General features: G+C 28.9%; 3 protein-coding genes across 4 annotated transcripts in view; 2 read left to right on the top strand and 1 right to left on the bottom strand.

The window, feature by feature from the left end:
• The first annotated feature begins 3,213 nt into the window (after window positions 1-3,213).
• Window positions 3,214-3,671, top strand: LOC142597434 (uncharacterized). Its single transcript, XM_075729816.1, has 2 exons — window positions 3,214-3,302; window positions 3,361-3,671. The coding sequence occupies exons 1-2, from the start codon at window positions 3,296-3,298 to the stop codon at window positions 3,597-3,599; spliced, it is 246 nt and encodes an 81-aa protein (XP_075585931.1). The 5' UTR covers window positions 3,214-3,295; the 3' UTR covers window positions 3,600-3,671.
• A 231-nt stretch (window positions 3,672-3,902) lies between these two features.
• On the top strand, window positions 3,903-4,533 carry LOC124494591 (uncharacterized). Its single transcript, XM_047057790.2, has 2 exons — window positions 3,903-3,987; window positions 4,044-4,533. Exons 1-2 carry the CDS (start codon window positions 3,981-3,983, stop codon window positions 4,340-4,342), a joined length of 306 nt encoding a protein of 101 aa, XP_046913746.2. The 5' UTR covers window positions 3,903-3,980; the 3' UTR covers window positions 4,343-4,533.
• The window catches only part of LOC124494437 (uncharacterized), a 45,908-nt gene continuing 24,624 nt past the window's right edge, over window positions 4,515-25,798 (bottom strand). The window contains exons 1-3 of one of the 2 annotated variants that reach the window (XM_075729528.1): window positions 11,324-11,380; window positions 7,241-11,203; window positions 4,515-7,174 (exon numbers count right to left, since the gene is read on the bottom strand). In XM_075729528.1, the coding sequence (XP_075585643.1) occupies window positions 7,139-7,174; window positions 7,241-10,966 (3,762 nt within the window). In that variant the 5' untranslated portion in view covers window positions 10,967-11,203; window positions 11,324-11,380 and the 3' untranslated portion in view covers window positions 4,515-7,138. Of the gene's footprint in view, window positions 7,175-7,240; window positions 11,204-11,323; window positions 11,381-25,798 lie in introns of those variants that run through there. The other variant, XM_075729527.1, reaches the window with a different exon arrangement.

Below are 25,798 nucleotides of genomic sequence, written 5' to 3'. Positions count from 1 at the left end.
ATTCAATGAACTAAAAGCCATAGGAATTATCATCATCATCATCACCATTATTAAATATATCAAAATATTCTTGGTGAAACAAGAAAGAAAAAAAAATTCGAATGAGACAATAACTGTTATATAAGTCAAACATGATGATGATGATCATCATCATCATCATAACAAATCGACCATTAAAATGATCGAAAGTAAGTTATAATCATCATTATCCACACATTGCCAACAAAACACAAAACAAAAAACAAAAAAAAAACACAACAAATGAAAAACAAAACTAATGCCCATATTTTCACGATAAATGTAAATGTATTTGAGATTTTGGAACATCAAGACCGGATTTTTTTTCATTCTGATGAATTTTTATCATCAAATGTAAAATGATGTACTAAGTAAATTGTGTGAAATGTATATGGAATGGAATGATTGAAAATGAGAAAATTACGCACACACACACACACAAAATGCATGAATCATGGAAACATTTAGGTCAGTGATTCTATTTTATATTCATTTTAACAAACAAAAATATTAGTATCAAGTTAATTATTATGATAGCTTGTATTTTGAAAATTTCTGCATCCGTGTCGATGTATGAATTTATTTTATATTCGCTTCATTTCAATGCCATTATTGTTTTGTTTCAGTGATTCTGTGAAATTTTATTTTATTCATCATCATCATTGTGTTGTTGTGGATTTTGGTAATGGAAATAATGACTATATTGTTGTAAGGCCATCAATTTTTCATTACAAAAATATCATCATATAAAAAAAACAACACACAATACAGATGGATTTGAATGTGATAAAGAGAAAAAAATCAATTGATTATGGTGTCGATAATGATGATATAATTTGATTATTATTAGTGCTGATGGTTGTTATAGTAAATATTTTTTTTCTGTGAGTGTGTGTGTATGTGTGTGTGGGCGTTTTGTTTTGTTGATTTTATTCATAAATAAATTCTCATCTACCACTATCGACTAAATATCCGGATCAATAACAACAATAATGTATGTGCAAATAATGTCATCACCATGTGACTCGATTTTATAAACAATTTTTTCTAAAACAGTTTGTTATCGATTACTGAAAATTGATGAAATTTCAACGATTATAGCAAGAATAATTTTTATTCAGTGAAATTTTTTTTGTTCATGGCCTTTACCTCTATTCTTTGATGATGAATTTCTTTTTGTAATTCATTTTTTTTTTGTTTTGTTTCAGCTAAACATTGTTTCAGCACAGAAAATAAATCATCAATATACGATTAATGAATACGAGTTGAATTTTATCACAAGAAACAAAAAAAAAAACTAGTAAAAGAAAAAATTATTACTCAATGAAAACAAAAAAAAGAATAATTGACTTGAAAGTTATTTTCATTCATCTATTGAAAAATGATCAATTCATATGGAATGGATGATGAAAAGAATAAATAAAAAAACCTGAACTTTGCGAGCATTCTGTAGAATTCTGTAGATACACACACTCACTACACACACATAATGAATGAACAGAGAAAAAAAAATCTGACAATGTGTAAATCATAATTAATGTAATAATGATGTTGTTGCATTGCTTTAGTTACAAATGTACAACGATAATACATGATCATTGTATCCGTGTCCGTATTTGTGCCCGCGTTTTTCAGCGTGTGTGTGTATGTGGAAAACTAATTTACTGATCATCATACTGTGATATTATGTATGGGTGATGTACAAAAAAAAGCTCATCTACAAAGTTTGGAACACTAATATTCTGTGTGTGTGTGTGTGTGTATGTGGGTAATTCTCCATAAACCAATGGAATGTATATGAGTAAATGGATTGCGAAAAATGCGATATTTTTGGCAAAGAGAAAAATGTATCGATTATAATTTAAGGTTTTTTTGCGTTTTGTGTGTCTGTGTGTGTGTGTGTGTGTGTGTGTGTGTGTGTGTGTGTGTGTGTGTCATTTAATTTAATAAGCCAAAAAATAAAAGAAATACGATAAACACAGAAAAAAACTTTGCTTTCAATCTTCAAATCTGGTTGAATTAAATGAACAGAAATGGAATCGATCAAAATTTAATTTTTTTTTCATTGAAAATTCAACGATAAAATGATAATTTGAATGATAATCACCGAAAGCATGAAAAGCAAATATGTTTGAAAAAAGGTCATCATCAGGACCGCTATTATCATTATCATTATAAGCCGGTGATGACGATTTCATCCTTGAAAATGATGATGGCCGAAAACAAATAACGGAAACGATAAAAAAAACAAAAATAAACTGATTATATTGGTAGCCATAAAAAACGAATTTTTCAGTTAAACCAATCAAAAAATTTGTGTCCAATGGAAATAAATGATAGGCCATGACAAACAAACAAAAATTTCCTTTGTCAAGTATGTGATTGTTCTATGGGCGACCCTACGACAATAAAAAAAAGTAAAATCTGAGTTTTGATTCAAAATTACGTTTTTTATACCTTTTTTTAGCGTTATAGTATAGTAAAATTTATAGTTGCAGGTTATTTTTTTCAGTTCATCTATTATAATCATCTTTTGTTTGCAAATTATGAATTATTGATTACGTTCAAAAGAATTTAGGATATAATCGATGATTGAAAAAAACAATGGGCGTGTGTGTTTGGAAAAAAAAAGTTTGAAATTTCGTGCAAACGCTTTGACATGAAGAAATGAAAATGCAAGTTTTGTTCTTTTTTATAACAAACAATCAGAGCTGCCATCTGCAATTTGTTTTTGAAAATTTCAAGGAAAACGATAAAATTTATTTATTTTCGTGGTTTGTTTTGTATAAATGTCATGTAACGTTAGTTATTTTCTTGGTTATTTATTTGGACGTGCCAAGGACTGAATTATATTTTTGATATCGTTAATGTCCATCATGATGACATACATAATAACAGCCAATGTTCAATTATCAATGAAACGTTACCTCTTATGTTAACGAATGATGTAACCATGAAAAATGTGATTGGTTTTTTTTTGTTTGTATGGTCAAACAATGGACATTAAAATGTGGAGAAGTAACATTATCTAGTAGTATTGGATTACCTAATTCAGTGTCATCCATTCAATGGTCATCACCAATATCTATTTGGTAACTAATCTTTGACATGGTTTTTCCGGTTGTTGTTTTGAATTCAATGTCATCACATTGATCCAGATTTGAATTATCATTGAAAATATTGGTATAAAAACACACAAACAATTGGTGATATTTTTAATTTTTATTTAGCGATCCTGAAAAAATTCTGAAAAGATTCATCTTTGAAAAACTTCAAAATGAAAAGTAAGAGAATATTTTATCTTATATATAATTCACTAATCATCATCGTTTTTTTTCATAGATTTGACCGTTTTGATGTTTTTGATGTTGGCATTAATAATGCCATGGTCAGGCACCATTAATGCTATACCAAGTCCAATTGAAGTTGTGGCCAATTTTTTCAAATGTTTAGCCGTTCATTTAAGTGATCAATGTTTGGATCTTGCATACAAATGTCTTCTTCTAACGAATCCATTGAAATGTTTTAAAACTTTGAAATGTGCTGAATTAAGTTTTGCTCAATGTGCAATAATTGAATAGAATTATTGTGAATGTAAAGAAATTGAATTGAAAACTTTTGGAAGAAATAATTAAAAAAATTTTTGATGATAATTTGAACATAATTCTAATGAAAAATATCAAAATTTTAATTTTTTTTCCCGTTAGCAACAATAGAAAAAATACATCGCTACTAAAAATATAACTCTTGTCAGGAAAATTGGACTTCCTACGACAATACAATGTTTCCTTTGTTGATTAGATTAGAGAGTTAATTATTTTTTTTGATTAATAATGATGGATCAATGATCATTTATGGACAATTTTGAATTGTCGGATTGACTATAAAAACCATGACCATTCCATTACTAAAAATCATTCAATTCGATTGTCTAGTTATAACAAACGTCAAAATCCATCAAAATGAAAGGTATAACTTGTTCATTTCAAAAAAAAATTCAAATTAATTGAAACTTTTTTTAATAGGTTTCGTAGTCGTAATATTGGCTTTGACCATGGCGGTGGTTACAATGTCTCATGCCCAATCTGAAATGCCATCAATGCCCGAATGTCCAGATTCTGAAAGTATTTTTACATGGATAAGCGATATTGCAAAATTTACTGTAAAATTTGGTACTGGTGCAATTAAATACGTCGACTGCATGAGAAAATCATTAGATGCATCATGTGTTTTAGAATGGATAGAAATGTTCCTTTTTACAAAACCAGTTCCTACTTGCGGTCGACGACCTAATGCGGAATGCAAACATTATCTGGGATATTGAATGTCAAAAAGATTTTTCCTGAAAGGTTAAATAAAGACAATAAATGTGTGGATTGATTAATTTCAATAAACTGATTATAATCAATCGATTTTAATTTCTATTTATTGTATCATTCCAATTGAAATAAAAAAAACCAAAACGTTTCAAAAAATAAAATGAAAAACGAATGTTATTATTATTTCAAGTGATAAAATTTTTATTCAATTTTAAATCAATTAATAACAATTATATTAATCATAATCATCAAATGGTAAAAATGAGAGAAAGAGAGAGAAAAGAGTGAAAGAATTTATTTAATTTTTCAGAATTCAGATAATAATTAAACACATGAGATTAGTAGTAGTAGTAGTAGTAGTAGATTGTTTGTAGATCAAATTAATCAATCTATCAAAAAAAAAAAAAAAAAAAAAGGCAGACAAGAAAAAAAAGAGACAAAATTGAATTCAATGTGAGAACAATATGATGAAAAAAAAATTGAAAGAGAAAGTGAAAAAAAAGATCCAAATCAAATCAAAAAAAAAAAAATAATCAAATCTTCAGACATTTGAAATATATTTATGAGTGTGTGTGGGGAACACAAAAAAAATAAAATTTTCGTTTTGCACAAAATTCACAAAAGATGGCCCAAGCTATCCACATCATGTTGTATAATAATTTTTTTTTTTGGTTGAATTAAAAATGTAAATAAATTATACAATCGGTTGTTTTCCACTGTTTATATATTATATTAGAATTAAAACAGGTAGAGAACAAGAACAGACAAAGCAAGAAAAAAATTGAAATGAATGATAAAACAGAAAAAAATGGGAAAAAAATCAAAATTTTTATCAAAAAAAAAATCAAAAGAATAAATGAATGACAATCCATTTCTGGAAAAGATCCAATGAACAAGGAAGAAATTGGAGAACCAAAAAAGTGGCAATGAATGATGAAAAAAAAATGAATAAATTCACAAAAAAATCCAAAAAAAACGCCCAGCAAGCAAAAAAAAAAAATAACTGAAGAAAATAAAACAAATGAAAAAAATGTGATTGAAGAATTCAAAAAAAAAAAATTGAACAGAAAAAAAATGTGTTGAAAGCATGAATGGTTTGGAAGGGGAAGGTGGGTGTTGTGTTGATCGTGAGAGAAAAAAAAATTTCTTGCCATGAGCTAATACCCATTTTACATCATCATCATTATCATGTGAACAGCGTAGCAAAAAAAAAAAAATTCAATCAATCGGACGAAAAAAAAATGTGAGATATGGGTATGCGTGTTTGATATCATCATGTATTCACGTGTGTGTGTGTCTGTTGTATTCGATATAAATCCAAAATGTTAATGAGAAGAAAAAAAAATTGTCCATTGAGAGACACATTAATTCGATTATTAGTAAGTAAAAATTGATTGATTGATTACGACATCACGTGTGTGTGTGTAATCCTTTATTATGGCTCTATTAAGAATATGAGTGTGTTGTGTAGGTGTGAGTGTGGTTTATGTGCAAAATAAACATCATAAAAAAAGTTCAACGACGAATCAATTATGTGCTATTAAGAAATAATAATAAAAAAAATGAAAAAAAAATGCTAATGACACTAAATTCAGGTAAGTCAGTAAAAAAAAACAAGGCGAAAATCATAATTTGTGCAATGTCTGTGTGTGTGTGTGTGTGTGTGAAAAAAAGGATGAGACTTGAAAAAAAAATTTGAAATGAATTTGGATTAATTATATTCGAATAAACAAATTATTATTATGATTATATCATCATAATCACCACCATCATAAGACTTATTTCATCATTTTGATTATCAAAAATTAATGTTGTTTGATGATGATGATGAAGTAAGAGTGGGGCAAAAAAAAAATTTCATAAAAGGACCAGATAAATAGCGTGTGTAAGTGTGTTGAAAAAAATAATGAGAGACGTTCATCATACATTCATAATAAATGATGATAATTTTTGATTGTAAGAAGAAAAAAAAAGAATAAGAAGATGAAATAAAGAAGTTTTGACCCTAAAAGAAACATGAAAAGAAAAATATATTCAGAGATCCAAATCAGGACCACACAGACATTAGAAATATAATAATATGTATGTATATTGGATTGGATTAAATAACTATAATAGTCTGTGTGTTTACAGTCACATTCATTCATTATCAACAAAAAAAAAAAAAATGGTATCATCATGTTGAATCAATTTGAATGAAAAATTATATTTGGGTGTGTGGGTGTGGACGAATTTTTTTTTTCACTATCATGTAGGCGAGGTATGCCAATGAAATTGATTTGCATTTGTTGTGTGTTTATTTGTGTGTGTGTGTGTGTGTGTGTGAATTGCCTATCCTGTTTTGTTGTTAATCAGGACAAAATTTGAAAAGCACAAAAATAAGAAAAAAAAACAAACAAAATAGAATTTTCCATACATTTCAAAGATGAATATCATTCATTCATTACATTTAGATTTGATGATGAATAAATAAATATATGAAAAGAAAGAGTGTGAGTGAGATTGAAAAAAAACAAGATCAACAGACAAGCAGAAAAAATTTGTAATAATAATAATAATAAAGCCGATATATAAGAATTGAGAGGAAAAAACATGGAAATGATAAAATCAGAAAAAAATTGATAGTAAAATTCAATCAACGATCTGTTTTTTTTGTTTTGTTTTGTTTTCAGTCGATTGTCAATCGATAGTCGTTTTCGAATAAAAAATAAAATCATTATTATTATCCTTCTGAATGAATATTTCTGTGATGGTTGGTAAAAATTGCTGTGTTGAAATGAGTTATATAGTTGACAAATTAATTATGTTTCGTTAATTTTTTTCTTCAATGCTTTCACCTGTGATAGAATGAAAAAAAAATATTTAGACAAAATTGATCATCATTCAGTCACACACAAACATACCCATGGCTGTGAATCAATTTCTTTATTAATGGAAACATGTTTAAGATGGCATCGTTGACCACGATGACAGCCAGATGATAAACGCCAATTAAAACATTCACCACTTTTTTCAACAATTTTACGCGCTTGTTCTAATGTTGGTAATTGACCGGCACGTGATTGTTCCATGCTTGGAGCAAAACGTAGCTTTAATGGTTCATTAGGATCGGCACACAAATCTTGTCCATTATAGTTATGTAATGCAGCGATAGCTTCGACCGGAGAATTAGGATTATCATAATGAACGAATACAATGTTTGTACCATTTGTAGCTCGTCGTTCGAATGTTTGAATACCAGTAAAATGTCCATAACGGCGGAATCGACGTTTTAAGTAATGTAAACCAACTTCAGGTGATACGTTACAAACCCAAAGACCTTTATAGCCCATCAGATTAGTTGGACGGTTGGGCGATTGTGTATTATTTTCATTCATTGTGATACCATTTGATTCGAAACCATTATCGCCAATCCCAATATGACCACCACAATCCGTTATGGTCAATGATCCATTTGATGATCGAATAAATCCCAATTGCGATTCTTTTATTTGTCCCGATTTCAATAATTTATTAGCGTCGTTGACATTCATTGAAGGCGATAATGGTGATGCACCTATTGGACGAAAATTCAATGCCTGTGTCTGTTGTTGTTTACGATAGAATTTTTTATTCAATCCATTCTGTTCCGTATTGAATTGATCATAGAATGATTGTATAGTATTAGCCACCGGTATATTTGAAGATGATGTGAAAGCATTAAAATAACCATTCGATGTTCCATTGTTACCATTGTTGGAACAATTCAATGATTTATGAGTTGGTGAATCTAATATACTAAGAAATGATGAAGAATCTACTAGATCGATATTATTTGAACCAGAACCACTACTGTTAAGGACATTATTGCCATTATTATTATGAACACCATTACTATGGTGACCATTTAATGATGATGCCGCAATATCAGCAAATGTTCTTGGCTGCTGCTGTTGTTGCTGATGATTTGCATGATGATTTGGAGCGGTTGTCAAAAATGTATGATACTGTTGCTGCGAATGGTGTTGATGATGATGATGATGATGTTGATGATAATTATTCGGTGAACAATTTTGATTCAATTGATGATGTTGCTCTAGGTTAGTTACCGATTCGCTTGAGCAAGCTTGATTGAATATTGAATCATTCATTGTATTCAATGTATCGATTAACAATGATGTTGATGTTGTATTTATCGACACTGGTGGTGATGACGATGGTGTTGATGATGAAAATAGATTTAGATTGTTCGAATTGTTGTTGTTGTTGTAATTGTTTTTGTTATTACAATTGTTATTCTGATGATGATGATAGTGATTATTTATTTCATTCAACACACCAACAATAGTGGTTGCTGTATTATTCTCAACATTATTAAAAATATCAGAGACGGTGTTTTTCAGATTGACACCATTCTCATCGAATGATGATGATTGTGATGATGATGATATTACGTCATTATTGTTATTATTCGTCGTTGACAATGAATTTGATGACAACGAAGAAGACGACGGTGATGATGATGTTGGTGTTGTCACCGTGGCCAACATTGAACAATTTCTATGATCAAAATTGTTACCATATTGTAAATGTTGTTGTTGTTGTTGTTGTTGTGGTTGATTATTCGTAAACAATTGTTGTTGTAAATTGAGATAGCCTAATAAATCATTGAGGGTATCATCCGAATTTCGATAACCAGCAGCAACTGTAATCGGTTGACAGCTTTTCATCATGAGGCCATTTGTCGTTTTAGGATTTTGTTGATCATGATTATCAAATAATAGATCAGTACAACCGCTATCAACATTGAATTTGTCTATCATGGTGGTGGATGGAAAATGTAGATTATGTCTATAATGATGGCCACCATCTACACCGGAAATATGACCCGTATCATTGAAAGAATTTGGTTCAACCACTGGCACACTATCACTGTTGTTACCGTTCACCGGGTGTAATAACTTGTTATTGTTATTTTGTTGATAATGATGATGATGATGATGATGGCTATTTTCTGCACTATCATTTCCGTTTCCATAAAGCTTCATCGATAATCGATTATTTGAATTAAATGAAAGCTTATTATTACCAATGATCATCGAATGATGATGATTTTCCAACAAACCATCAAATGTTTGTTCACCATTTTTTTGTTGATTAGATTCCATAGTAGTTGTATTCGATGATAATGATGATGATGTCGATGAAGAAGAAGATGTGGACAGATTGTCCAATGAAAAAGAAAAAGTTTCACAATTGAGATCATTGGTTTCGTTATTATTATTATTTTTATTAATGCCATTATGCATACGATTATTATTATTATTGTTATAGCCATTAGATATTATTATATCGTTTGAATCATTCATCATCATTGTCGTTATGGTCTTGGCCGAAGTTGATTTGATTTTTCCATTATTTTGGACATTGTTGTTGTTGTTCGATGATTTTTGCTGTTGCTGTTTTGATAAAAACAAACTAATCAAAGTACCATTGTCGTTGGTCAATGTTTGATGATGGTTGCCGTTGTTATTGTTGGTCGATTGTCGTTGTTGTTGTTGTTCAAAATTGGCCACAATCGATTGATTCGATGGAGGCGAAATCGATATCGATGATGAAAGCGATGAAAATGATGATGGTGAGGATGATGATGTATCCATAAAGAATGACGATGATATACCTGATGAAAGTGATGATGATGTCGATGGTGATGATGATGAACCATTACCATTTTGACCATCGGCCAATAATCCAACATCATCTTCCAATGTAATTTCATCGCTTGAATCCTCTAACAAACCATCTTTTAGCATGGTAACAATTAGATTACTACTGTTTGAACGATTATTATCAGTTGATGATTCTGAAGATTCAGAAGAAAAAATGGTATTCTTCATTAATGAATTTCGGTGACTATTGCCAATACAATTGGATAAAGATAAATAATTGCCATCAGCATTAATATGCGAATGATTATGAAATGATTCATTCGATGAACATGATATCAAATCATTTGAATTGATAACGGATCCATTACTATCGCCATTAGACATATAAAGAAAACTTTTTGATGATGTTGATGACGGTGATTGACCGTGAATACATTCCATTATTAGATTATTATTATTATTATTATTTGTTTTGTTCATCGATATTGAATCAGTTAATTCGGATAATAATTCAGCAGCATTTATAGCAGATGTATCATTATAGTTCATGATTGTTGATGATTTATTATTTCCATTACAATAGATAGCTGTTGAATATGAATTATTATCTATTCCTTTTTTTGCCATTATTGTTCGACCTCCATTGGTTGTTAAATTATCATTCAAAGATTGTGACAATATGGCATCAATAACTTCATTCACCGATGAATATAATGGTGAATATTTATTGGCAGTTGTTTCATCGAATCCAGCATCACGCAATGCTTTATATCGTTGCATATATATGGATTCCGGTTGACCATCAATCATAGTACATCCTGAAATATTTATATCTGTTTGTTCGGACATTGAACGTCGTTCCTTAACGGATGTTGTAGTCGTTGTAGACGACGACGACGAAGAAGATGGCGATGGTGGTGATGATAAATGTTTAAATTGAGATAATGATTGCTGTTGCTCGATGTGAACATCAGACGGCATATTTTTTGTTGTTATTGTTGAAATTTTCCAAAAAATTTTCCCAAATCTTGGATATGATTGTTTAAAATGGATTGCACAAGCCCAATTTACTAGATTTAGACACGAGTGAAAGAATATTTTTCAATGAATGTCCATTATAATCAGATTTAGGATGAGATAATGGCAATGAGCCGACATGAGAATAATTGTTGGACAAACCAATGTAATGTTCAGATGATGATGTATGTGGAAAGGGACCTGAAAAAAAACGAAAACAAAAAAAATTAGTCAAACAATTTTTCATTATTTTTTGATCATGAATATGATTATATCTTTATTAATATTGTTGGAATTCAGAAAAACATATATATGATTTACTTGTTGATCTTTTTTTTGTTTGTTAGTTTCAATCATTTACGACATATAATTCTTGTCAACATGAGATTACAATATTAATGAATGTCCCACGAAATAATAAACAACAATAAAAAATCAAAGGATTTTAAAAAAAAACAAGGATCATTATTTTTTTACAGTAATCTTGAAAGCAATTAAGCTATTGAAATTGATGTAAACAATGGAACAAATTTTCATTGTTGTTGTTTTTTCTGTTTTTGATTCGAAAAAAATGATGATAATTTTTAATATGATAAAAATTGTTTGTTTTCTATGTGTGTGCGTGTGTATGGCCATCTAAACCACATGAATTTTTTTTTGAATATCAGAAACAAAGATATCATCATTTGACAGACATTATATAGACGTTACACAAATGACCACCATGAACATCATGTCACCAAATAAACAAACAACCAAAACCGAATGAAACTGAAGAATGAAGTTTTGTTTTCAAATTTTTCATTATTATATCTACTTATAACAAGTTATCATTCTCATTCTTCATTCAATATTCATCTCATGAATGATTATTATTATGATATATATACCTGGAACATATTTATAGCATCCATTTTGGTTGAAATGTATTATCATTGAAATAATAATAAAAAAAACCAATGAGAAAAACTACTTGGAAAATTACTATCAATTTATTTTATTTTTTTGTTACCTAAACATAGCATTATCATAGAACAATTATATATGAATTATTTTGACTACCTGGACCTCAAGAAAATAGAAATTAAATCTACCATATATACTTGAAAGAGCAAAAGAAGGAAAATAAATGAAATGAAACCATGTCCAAATGAACCGGTGAAAATTTTTCTTTCCATTCTATTGGATGATATATTCTCATATTTCGAACGAATGAATGAACGACATTTAACAACCAACAGAAAGAAAAAAAAAATTCAAAATTCAAAAGTTATTTAAATTGAGTTTGTTGTTGATTACAATGAATGTTTTTAGTCAAAAAGAAAAAAAAATTTACATTTGCATTTCACATACTTTTTGTGTGTGTGTGTGTGTGTGTGTGGTAGGTCGCTTGTAGGTAATTTTTTTGCAATTGTTATGTATTAATATGAAAAACAACCAGGTAGACAAAAAAAAGATTCAAATACACAGGAAAAAAAACACGCACACAATCGATTCAATTTGCACTAAAATTGTAGTGTTTTTTTTTCTTGTTCTACTAGATTTTTTTTCCATTGCAATGAAACTTCACAACAACATGATTCGTATTCTAAGATTTTTTTCTTTTTAGTTTAAATTTTTTTTTATATATATATTGTAGCGTATTCGATGACTACATTTATTCAACTGAATATCAAAATGCAACTCATCCCCACTCATCTGCTCAAATCGGGGTTAATCATTAATGACGTTATGACGCCACCACAATATAAACCACTACTATATATAAATGAATTAATGCATGAATGAATAAATGAATAAGGTTGAATCCCATTGAATGATGAATATGAATCGATATCGAATCAATCGATTTATTGATCAATTTATCTGATAATAATAATGATGATGAAAAAATTTTTTAGCTTTACTTACTGAATGGTTTTTGCCATTTTTTTTCTTTCTACTTTTTTCTCCAAAACGAATACTAACCCGGCAAATAGAAAAAAAAATCCACAAATATTGTTACGATAAATAGATAGATAGATAGATAGCTGTAAATATTGATATGAATGACAGTAATGAAAATTTATTTGAAGCCAGAAATGATATTCAATAATGGATATCCATCAATCTTATCATTATTATTGATGATTAAACCGATTCGACATATAAATGGTTAAATTTTTATTGAATATATATTGAAACTAGAAAAAAAAAGTTGGCGACATTAAATTTTCCAATCCATACGTGGATACGTGTATTTTTTTTGTGTGAATCAAACACGTGAATTTCTTCCATCACATCGTTGAAGGTTATCAACATGATTATCGATTCATATATATATACAGGTTTAATTTTGGAAATGTTATAATAATGTATGGGTAAAAAATTGAAAATAGAATTGATAACACATACCTTTACGAATTATTTGATACTACAAAATTTTGTATTGATAAGATTAAGATTTATGAGAAAAAAAATTGAAAATTTTCAATAATTCTAACCGGATAAACAATGTCAACCAGCAAAAAAAAACTTAAAACTATGAAATTTTTTTTTTGTTTAACATAACAGATTCAATGTGAATACAAGACAAACGAAAATCTAACTGAAGAAATTTAACATAATTCAACATACATATAACGTTTAAATTTGCAAGCTTATTTTGTGATCAATACGATGGTAGTTTTGGTGAAAACATTTCACCTTGACAAACATAAATGACAGAAACGACTACCACGGTGGTGAAAATATTCGATTAGATCTATGAAGAAAATGAAGAAATTTCCATTGAATTTTTAATGGACTGGTAGAAATGGTTGCCATAGATGACGGAATGATAAGAATGGAAAAAATACTTTTCATCCAAATACTTGGTATTTGGAATTTTATTTTTTGTTGTCGTCGTCTTGGTTCTTTCTTTCGTTTTTTTTCCACTTGCCGACAACGTTATGGTATGGTTATACGGAAATAGAATCGGAATAGAAAAATATGTCAGCATTCCGCCACACACGCACACACACACAGAGAGAGAGACCCCTTCAACCACCCTAGAAACACCAACCACTATTAGGAATACAACCATTATCATCATCATCATCATCATCATTATTATCCAAAGAAATATTCCGTAAATGAGGTCAGAAAATAAATGTGATCGATCCATAAGCATAAGCAGGGCCGGCCCGGAAAATCGCGAGGCCTTGTGCAAAGTCAACTTGAAAAACGCGAGGCCTTAAAAAAATTAAGGAATTTTCAAAAAATGATTGCTTAAAAAAAATTTGAAGCGTTAAAAATCTTGATTGTTAATTTGAAGCGCGCTAAAAAACAACTGGCAAAAAACTGCGATCGTTCATAAAGTCTGTGCAGCAATTTATGACCGAAAAAATTTCCAAAAGCTTGTATCAATCAATTTAAATTTTTTCTAATGATCATCAAATCATCAACGTCATTCGAATCAGTAATGTCACCTCGACTCTATTTTGGTTATTTTAGATTTTATTTGGACTTTCTATAAATTGATTATAAAATGCGTTGAAAATTTCAGATTCATGAAATTAATAACATTACCAATCATTCAATCCAAGTAAAACTATTGCCATGATCGTTCAACAAAGGAAATTGTTTTAAGAATTTTTCAATCTCTATTCTGAAGTGCATTAAGATTTTTGTGTCATTTTTGATTCTAAATCACTATAACCAACCAACCAACCGCAACCAACGGCCAACCTGCGGCTCTTTAAAAGATTATTTGTGGCTCTCGATAAATGTATTTGAGATGGTGGAAAATTTGAGCCTCACACATGTGTGACGCTTGGTCGTGAATGGGTTAAATACGTATACGTACATTTAATCTTTTTATTTCATTTAAATCAAAAATACATACACACATATTTCACCAGTGCATAGCAAAAGAGTTGTTCTTTCAAAGATTTACTAGAATCGAGAAAATGACAAATGTCCAAACTAACACGACCAGTTCAGAATCGAGAAAATGGCAAATCCAACCTAACACGACCAGTTCAGAATTGGTTGACAATGCTTTATTGATTACTTTCCCAATTCTGAACAGGTCGTGTTAGGTTGGACATGTTATTTTCTCGATTCTGAACTGGTCGTGTTAGTTTGGACATTTGTCATTTTCTCGATTCTCAACAGGTCGTGTTAGTTGGGACATTTGTCATTTTCTTGATTCTGAACTGGTCGTGTTAGTTTGGACATTTGTCATTTTCTCGATTCTGAACTGGTCGTGTTAGTTTGGACTTGTTATTTTCTCGATTCTGAACTGGTCGTGTTAGTTTGGACTTGTTATTTTCTCGATTCTGAACTGGTCGTGTTAGTTTGGACTTGTTATTTTCTTGATTCTGAACTGGTCGTGTTAGTTTGGACTTGTTATTTTCTCGATTCTGAACTGGTCGTGTTAGTTTGGACTTGTTATTTTCTCGATTTTGAACTGGTCATTTCATTTATCTTTCTTTGGCTTTCAGCTTTAAAAGGATCATCATCCTTTGGATATTTTTGCTTCGCCAACGAATAATCTTTTTCTAAGATTTCCAGTATTTCTTCTGAAAGTTGTTTTATATATTCCAATTGTTTGAATATTGATTCAACAGAATCAACTGTACTTCTTTTTTCTGGAATCGCTTATGATGTTGATTGTTGGAAATTTGTCGACACAACATTTTTTTCATTTAATTGTTTCTCCAATTTAAATAATCAATCAATCAGTCAATTTTTTGATTTGTGATTTTAGAATTTTAGACAAGAATTTAAATTATGAGGCGACTGGTGAACAAACGGGATTGTGCATACCCTATTCGTCACCAAATTTTTGGGATAAATGATCCATGATCCATTGAAAATCGGTTTAATTTGGAATTATTGATAAATCCATCTTAAAGAAGTCAGGCAATGCATTCATTATTCATTTTCCTTTGATGATTTATCACTTACTAGGTTAGATATTTAGCCATCGACATTGTTTGTTTATTTATTTTTCCTATATTGGTTCCACTACAAACAATTCGCACAACTATTAATAGATATTTGACTAGATGAAGTACATGTTTTTGATTCAGGATTACCATAATATTCAAATGTATCAAAACAAAAAACATTTTCATTTTATTAAATCATCCAAAATTCGGAACCGCGAGGCTTTTGGAACCGCGAGGCTCTTAGTACTACGAGGCTCTTGGAACTGCGAGGCTCTTAGTACTACGAGGCTCTTGGAACTGCGAGGCTTTTGGGACTGCGAGCTGTTTCCGGAACCGCGCTGCCTCCGGCAGCGCGAGGCCTTCAGTAGCGCGAGGCCTTGTGCGGTGCACAGTCTGCACAGGCGCCTGGGCCGGCCCTGAGCATAAGTATAACTTGTACAGTTCCCATAGTATTAAATGAATGAAAATTGAAAGCCAATATGAACAAATTACTTCAAGTCAGGTATATAAAAAGTTGTGTGCGTTGATAATTGGTGGGTTATGAACGACACAAATTTTTTCATTTCTAGACTTTTTAAAATAAAAATTTCATCACATTTTTTTCTTTTAAAAAAAAAATGAATAAAATAAAATTAGTAATGATGATATAAGGATCGAGAATTTTTTTTACGCAATCGAAAATGTCAAATTGATGATGATCATGATTTATAGCATGCAAAATATATACATATGATGTTGATATATTGATCAGTATGAGGCGGGCTGGGGCGGGTTAAAATCGATTACGAAAAAAATCAACACAGGTATAATGGAAAATATTTTCATTTGTTTTTTTTTTAGAATCAAACATCGATCAGATCGACATCATTCTCATCAACAATCATCATAATGATCATTAAATTTATTTATATCAACAAATACATTGATGTCAATCATATTGATGGTACCTCTCAATTAATTGATAGCATTAATTACATTGAATTGTATGGACAATGTTGTTGTTAATTCGGGTCATCAATTTGATTATTAAATAATGAATGAATGAAAATAAAAAATAGAACAAATTTTTTTTTTTTTTTGGTTTCCATGAAATGAACATAACAACAACAACAACAACAACAACAACAATATAAGAATAATTAGTATCAATTATATCATTAAATTATCAAACAAGTGAAAACAAAAACAAGAATTTTTTTATACAGACTTTGTCAACAGAACAATTGTTCATAGATTCATAATTATTCTTGTTGAGAATTGAGAATGAAAGAAAAAAAAATATCACACGACATTGAAGAATTTTTTCTCTTCATTATTCTAAATAAAAAAAATTCAATAGAAATCGATTCATTGATCTAGATTCTTGAAGTATACGTTGAAAATAATAAGCAACTTTATTCTCTCTAAAAAAAAAAATAAAAATTCAAATTAACATTTCAATGTTTATGCTATGTCACGCGAATCTTCTAATCATCATTTTTGAAATAAATGCAAATGTCAAACAAAAAAATTCCGTAACTATTGGAGATATTGTCAAAATGATTCGTTGACTAAATAATTCAAAAAAAAAAAAAAAACAAAACAAAACAAAAATGAAAAAAAGTTTACTCATTGAAAATTCCAAAAAAAAAAAAAAAAATTAACTACCAACAATATGAAAATACACGCCTTATCATTTTTTTCGAACGATAAATTTTTCTGTAATAATAAAAAAAAAATAAAATCCAACCATGGAAGAGGGACAACAACAACAAAAAAGAAAAAGATTGATGGACTGACTGTAGCATCCACACACACACACAAAAAAATAAAGAATTGAAGTGAATGGATTTTTTCATTATTGTTTTTTTTTGTTCCAACCAACTGATGAGATGTGTGAGCACTATGTGTGTGTGTGTGTGTGTGTCGAGAGAAGGTTTTTTTTTCTTTTTTTTACGCCAATTGATTTTACTTCAACAATTTTTTTGTTTTGTTTTGTTTTGTTTTGTTTCTCATTCATTCATCCATTTATCCATATCAAACTAAAATAATAAATCAGATCGGCCAAAGAAAAAATAAAACAAAACAAAAATAACAACAACAACAGCAACAGGTTGTTGAAAAAATCAAATACCAATTTACCGGGCTTCAAATAAATAAAGAAAAAAAAAATGGTTGATTGATAAATGTTTTACTTGACCGGTCGACCAAATTATTAATGAATGAATAAATAAATGGATTTTCTGTTTTGATATTTTTTTTTCGTCATCTTCATCATCATCATTTATTCATATATAACAAATCATTGATTTGTGGACAATGTTTGTTTGTTTGTTTGGTTTGTTTGGTTAGTTTTTTTTTTGCTGTTTCTTCAATTTTGTTTTTCAACTTGTAAAACAACAAAACAAAACAAAATATTATATAAAGAATCCCAGCTGTGTATGATGATCATGAATAGATAACGAATGACAACACTAACAAGATGAACAAGACCAAGATAGATTGATGATCTACATTTGTGATGATTTTTTTTTGTTTGTTTCAGCTTTAAACAACCATCATCATGACAATCAATAATGAAATTTGATGAAAAATTTTTTTCAAAAAAAAAAAAAAAAAAATAAAAATTCAAAAAATCACAGTGGTGGTGATGGTGCTGGTGGTGATGGCAGGTAACAAGCATTAATTAAAATAGACAGAATAAATTGACTCGGCCCATTTTTGTTTTTTTTTTTGGTTTTGTTGCTTATCCATTGTTATCCGTCGTCGTTGTTGTTGTAGTATATATTGTATATATAGAAAATTTCATTTGATTTATCTGAATCAACAATCCGAATTTCATATAATCAAATCAATCAATTTTCAATGTATTTTTTTTTGCCTATTCATTTAAAAACTCTTCAATGATCTATTGTTATACATAATTTTTTTTCTGGTTGTTGATTTCAATATCTTAAGGATCTTATATTTTAATAATATATATCTATATAGACGATCAAATGATCATCCCCAAAAAAAAGAGGGTTAAGAATGGGCGCCATGCTGTTACCAATGATGTTGATGATGATGATGATGATGAAATCGGACAGATTATTATATATTGTATATATAACCGTTATATATATATTTTATGATCGATCCATCATCATTTTTATCGGCTTCTGTTGTTGTTGATAAGAGATGGATTAGAGAGAAAGAGAGAGAAAACAAAACAAGCAACAACATTTATCCAGTATCAACAAATATATTCATTCATTTATTATAAACTATATCACCATCATCATCATCATCACCAAACAAGATGATGATCTGCAATAACAACAACAAAAAAAATGATATGCAGAAAATGGAAAAAAATGGATCACTTTAATATTTTGTCGATTATTGTTCTTATTCTTTCGTTTATGATCTGGTTTTTTTCTCATTGTTGTTCTCTTCTATCTCACTATAATTTGATTCATTATCATTATTTACCATTATTATATGGACACTATCAACACATTTATAGTGAAAAAATCATTATCATTTAGATTTTTTTTTTGGATTTCCAATATCGTGTATATATTGTGAGAGATCTACCGGTTTACTTAATAAATGTATGCGTAGATTTTTAGTTGTAACAATAAAATATAATAAAAGACAATTAACTGAAAGCGAATCGGATTGATGGATAGTGAGAGATAGATAGATAGATAAAAATTTCTGATTGCTGATCAAATGAACTTTAAGCATGAATATATATTTTTGTGCAAAATACACACACACACACAATCAATCCATAAACATCTTTTATTATACAATCCATTTATTGGAATAAAATGACCAAAAATAGTTTGTTAGAGTGTTAATGCGTGTGTGATGATGATGATGATCTTCTTGAGTGGCCAATATTAGAAAACATAGTCCATACTATTGTGGATTTATATCATCATATATAAGAGTATATGAACCTGAATCTTTAATTGTTAGATTTTATCTCTTACAATTTTAGCATCATCGTTGACCATAACAACATTTTTTTTTTGCTTTTTTTTGATCATTCATCAAGAATCGTGCCATTGCAATCCAACGAGAGAGAGAGAGAGAGAGAGAGAGAAAAAAAAAACAATATAAAAAAGTTATAATTATCTATATAGATTTTGAAATGCTTGCATCAGATCAAAACAGCAACCGAAATCCAACAGATGAACAATAATAATAACCAAACAAAACAAAAAATCAAGCTAAAATCCAGAATGAATGTGAACGAGAAAGAGAAAAATATATAAACAAACCAAACAAAAAAAAATTAATTCCAATTGTGGTCAACGATTGAAATTCAATTGGTCAGATTTATTGATTTATATTCTCATCGTTATAAAACCTAAAAAATACCTACAGAAATCAATAATCGAAATTGTTTTATGATGATATATAAGAAAAGCGATTATAATATAAAAGATAAAACCAAGTATAAAACATTGATCAATCCGATTCAATGATGATGATGATCATGATCATGATCTTCATGATGATTATGATGATATTCAATATTCACTGCATAACAACAACAAAAAAAACCTGCTGAAAGATTTTAATGAGTTTGCACCAAAAACAAACCAAAAAGCTAAGAAAGAAAAAGCTAGGAAACCAGAAAATAAAAAAAAATGGAAATGAAAAAAAAACACTATGTATTTTGATTCGTAGGCGGAAAGATTTTCGATCATCATCATCATCATCATTACCATTCCAGTAATCATTTTTATACAAAAACAAAAAATATATATGCACACCAAGAAAAATGGAAAATGATGATGATGATGATGATTCATATAACAGCCGAAAAATTGATAGATTTTTCGTTTGGTCAAAAAGTAACAATGCTGTAGTCCCTCTTTCAAAAAAAAATTGTCTTACTGTGTACCTTCCAAGCTCTAAAGATTAAAAAAGATTTTTCACGTTGCACCGACACAATCATAGATTTATATGATTAAACAAAGATCGAATTGTTATGTAGATTATTGCACTATGTCTTATCATTATTATTATCATCATCATCATCATCAACATCGATGCCTTTATTTTGACATTTGAATTTCATTTATATTCATTTGGTTTATAGATTAAACACCTTTTTTTAAAAAAAATCGGTGCATAAAGATTTATTTAGATAAATCACAATCGAAATTTTTTAATGATGAAAAAAAAGATATCTAGTAGAATGGATAGATAGGCCAGATTGTTCGGTTATCATTAACCATACCAATAATGTATAACAATGATGTTTGTTTGGATTAATAATAATGATTATTGATGCTGGTTTTTTTGTTGTTGCTGTTCGTTAATGATGATAAATAAGTGAAGATAGAGAGAGAGAAAGAAAGAATAAGAAAGAATAAAAATCAAGATATCCAAAGGTCGTGGCAATAAAGAGAAAAAAATGGTAACCATTTGACCATTTTTTTTTTAGTTTGATTGTAATAATAATTTACTACTTGTTCATTTTCATTTATACCATATATATCCATCTTTTTTTTTCATCCATGTCATCATCAATCGATCATTCATCTCGAAAGTAAAAAATAAAAATAAATTTCTATTTGCAACAATGATAATAATGATGACGATGATGATGTGAATATATCAAAAAAAAGTAGGGAAAAAACATTGAAAATTCTTTATATAAATTGCCATAACAATCATTATAATCATTGAATCATCATTATTATAATGAAGAGACCAAATTCAACAAATATCTATCTAGTGTATATGTGTGAGAAAAATTCTCACTTCCCTTCTTCACCACAACTATTTTTTTGTTGTAGTTGTTGTTGTTGTTGCCCCCAAAGAGAATATTGAATGATAATGATGTAGCCATATATGTTGTTGACCCTATTACTTGGATAATCAAATGAATGAATGTTTCGACACATTCATTCATTCATTCATTTATTCACTCAAGTGTATACTGATCAATCAGATCAACGAAATAAACTAGAAGAAAAAAGAATGAATGATCGACAACCTGTATATGGTTCTTGTATGTGTGTGTGTGTGTGTATTTTTTTTATATATATCAAGTCTTGAACTATTATAATGGGAAAAAAAAACCAAATTGAACAACTAGGCCGACAAATTAGCAGCTCATTTCTTTTCATTTTTTATCTTTATGTTGTTGTTGTTGTTGTTGTTAAATAAATCATAACAACAACACGGATAGATTGAAGCGGTAATGAGATCTATCTATCTAGTTTCCATAAATCGCCAAACAACAACAACAACAACAAAAAACTATTCGGATATTATATATTATTATGTATAATCTGCTTTTCGATCATCATGATCATGAGATGATTTCGGACTAGAACACGATTTTCATTTCTTATTTATTTCTTTCTAAAATTCTTCTCTCCTTATCTTCTTGTCAAATTTTTACGAATCTTATTCTTATTATTATTATTATTATTATCATTATCAAATACATAAAGGCTGAAAATAGTATATTGGTGAATGCATAAGAAATTTGTTTGTGGCTAACAAGAAAAAAATAAATAAATAAATAAAATAAAAAAGTACGACCGACATATTATACACATCTGAAACATTTTGATGAGATGCTTGTCAACAAATATGTTCAACCATATTCGTTATATTTATATTTTTTTTTCATTTCAATCAATGTATAAAGCTGTCGATCCAGATTTTAAAAGATTAACAGATAGAATTTTGTTTTATAATATAAGCAATAAGCTTAGAAAGATATATAGATAATGATGATGATGATGATGATGATGATCGAGACCAAAAATAATAATAATAATAATAATAAAAAGGTGAGAAGCCACCATCATCGCTTCGTTCGTATATCGTGATCATTATTTATCCGATATTATGATGATGATGATGATGATAACAATTAGACGTTTAGATCAATTTTAGATTCACATCTATGAACATTGTATTTGTGTGTGTGTGTGTGTGTGTGCTAGTGTGTGCTGGATGGAAAATGAAAAAAATTTTCAACATTTTATAATTTAAAATGAAAAATTTTTTTATTTTTGATTATACAGAATTTCAATCATTGTTATTGTGGTTATGTCATAATTTCAATAATGATAATAACCAATAATAAAATAGGATAGTTACAAGTTTTAAAGTGAAAAGATTGAGTTTTTTTTTCATTCTGAATAAAAAAAAGAAGTCCGAGAAAATAAAATTTATGAATGATTTTTTAAAATTTTATTTTTTCTTTTCATTCAGCCTATCTTTTTTTTGTTAGCTACAAATTACATGATGATTACAAATTGGTTGTAAAATGTGTGAATAAAAATGATAAGATGCATATATATGAAATTTTTTGTAGATTTTTTGTTGTTGTTGTTGTTGTTGTTGTTGAAGTTGTAGCGATCATTATATCATCATCATCATGATTTTCGTTGGTAATTTCTTTTTTTTTAAACGAAATATTTTCATCAACCATATCGATAATGTTAAACAACACACAACCATAATTATTTTTGATTTTGATTTGAGCAAAAAAAAAATTCTCACAATTTAATTATCTTAAAATTTTTTCTTCTTCTTCTTCTTTCGGGTGTTACGAATATTAATGAATAAGGTACACACCAAATGATTTTAGTGTGTGTGTGTTTGACTGTTGGATTTTTTTTTTCTCTCTCTCTCTCTCTTGGTTAATGATGATGATGATTATTATCGATCAACGCCATCACACACAAACACCACTACCACAAATAATAAAAGTACCGAAAAAAAAACAAACCAAAAATATCTAACCATTCAACCACATACGCCAATTTTTCTTTAAAAAAAATTGAAAAAACTTTAATAACCCAATCAAACACACTGATATAAAGATAGACAAAAAAGTTTGACAAATTTTTTTTTTAATCACAACACAAATAATACAACTATACTATAAATCATACTCATCATAAGAGTGATTTACGTTTATCATGATCATCATTATCACCAGCACCACCACCACCACCACAACAGCAACAACAATGATGATAATCGACAGGAAAAAAACATAACTCAAATATAATGCCTCTCAAATACACATCTATATATCCCATAATGGAACGTTATAATCAACGAACCATATACACGCCAACATATATACATAATAATTTACATAGGCGGAAAAAACATGGACATAAAGACGAGATTTTGAATACAACAAAAAAAAAATTATTTGTGATTCAAATCACAATTATTGAATGACAAATTATATGTAATATACAAATCATGATGGTCGAAATATAATAATAATGATGATGATACCAGCCATCATCATCATAATTATTATGATGATGATTATTATAATCTAATCTAATAATTTTCATTGCAAAATTGTAATGAAGAAACAAAAAAAAATAATTTGAAACAAACATGTTTTAAATGTTGTTAATCATCAAGTCTTTTGAAGTGTAAATTTTTTTTTTCTAAATTTTGTATGAAACAAAAATCAATCACTTTACTTTATTGCAAAGAATTTACTTCCGAATTAGACAATAGATAGCTAATTGAGAAAAAACTGACAACTGTCCAACATTCAAATCACAGAATTAAACTTTCATTTCCTCAAAACCAATATTGTTAAGCAATAACAACGACAACAACAAAAAATACAATAATGTGACTGTTGCTCGAGATTCTTGATTTCTTTATATAAAGATGATAATGATCAAAATCATGATGGTCAAACTTTTTTTTTATCTCCATACAATAATTAGCCACACAATCATTCTAGGGGTCAACGCCAAATATCATCATCATAAATCGTCATCATTTTCTGTTGTTTAAAAATGTTGTTCATGATACATTACATATATGGTCATTTTATCCATTCATTCATTCAATTCAGTAAAAAGGTATCATCATCTTGCATGTGAACTGTTTTTCATTCTTTCTTTTTTTCCCTTTTTTTTCTCATTCTTCAGAGGTCATTCGAAAAGGTCAAAGGCAAAAAAAGGAAAAAAAATTTGAATTGTTGTTTCGAGGGTTGGTTAGTTGGTTGGTTGTTGTGGTCGTATAGACTGTGATGTGTATATATTGTGATGGTGGTTGATGCAAGAACATTGTACAATTGCTTTTTTTGTGTATTATTCGCACTATATGCGGTTCTTATGATGATGATGATGATGATAATGAAAATGATGCGCCCAGCTAGCCAAGCACAAAAAAAGAAGAAAAAACCTGGAGCCCTTATTACGATTATTATCATTATTATTATTGTCGACGACGACGACAACGACGACAATGAAAAAAAAGGATGATGGATAGTGCTCTACAGGTAACACAATCATAACAGCAACAGCAACAACAAGAAGAAGATATTCAGGCTGCCAGAATAAATGACAAAATAAAAAAAAACGACAATAACATCAAGAGACAGTATGCACTAAACAAAACTAAAGCATAAAATTCATTCATCCATTGTATTGTATAATACCCATCATCTCCACCAAAACCATAATATGAATCGGTCGTAAAAGTTTTCTTGTTTTCCTCATTTTGTTATTGTATTGTTTTTTTCTGTTGTTGTTTTGTCAAGTCAATTTGATTAAACTTAAAGAGAGAAGAATAGAAACTTGAGTAGAATTTCGGTGTTATAAGAACCTAAAAAAAAAACTATTTTTATTTTATTACGATCGAATTTTGTTGCTGTTATTGTTTTGTTCATCATCATTTCACATCATCATCAACAGAGTGGCTAAGATTTTGATCGTGGTCGCGGTGGTGTGAAAATTAATTTTTTTTTTCACTCATATATTTGGTACATTTCGGTTTTCGGTGTAGTTTTTTTTCGCATTTTCAAAGTTAACCGTTTTTTTTTAATTTTGAAGCACAAATCAAGGGAAAAAAATTCATGCCCGTAAAAAAAATTGAAAATGATGGG

The sequence above is a fragment of the Dermatophagoides farinae genome, chromosome 3 (genome assembly GCF_024713945.1).
Source record: "Dermatophagoides farinae isolate YC_2012a chromosome 3, ASM2471394v1, whole genome shotgun sequence".
NCBI lineage: Eukaryota > Metazoa > Arthropoda > Arachnida > Sarcoptiformes > Pyroglyphidae > Dermatophagoides > Dermatophagoides farinae.
The sequence above is the reverse complement of the archived record's forward strand: the minus strand, read 5'-3'. Positions and strand labels throughout refer to the sequence as shown.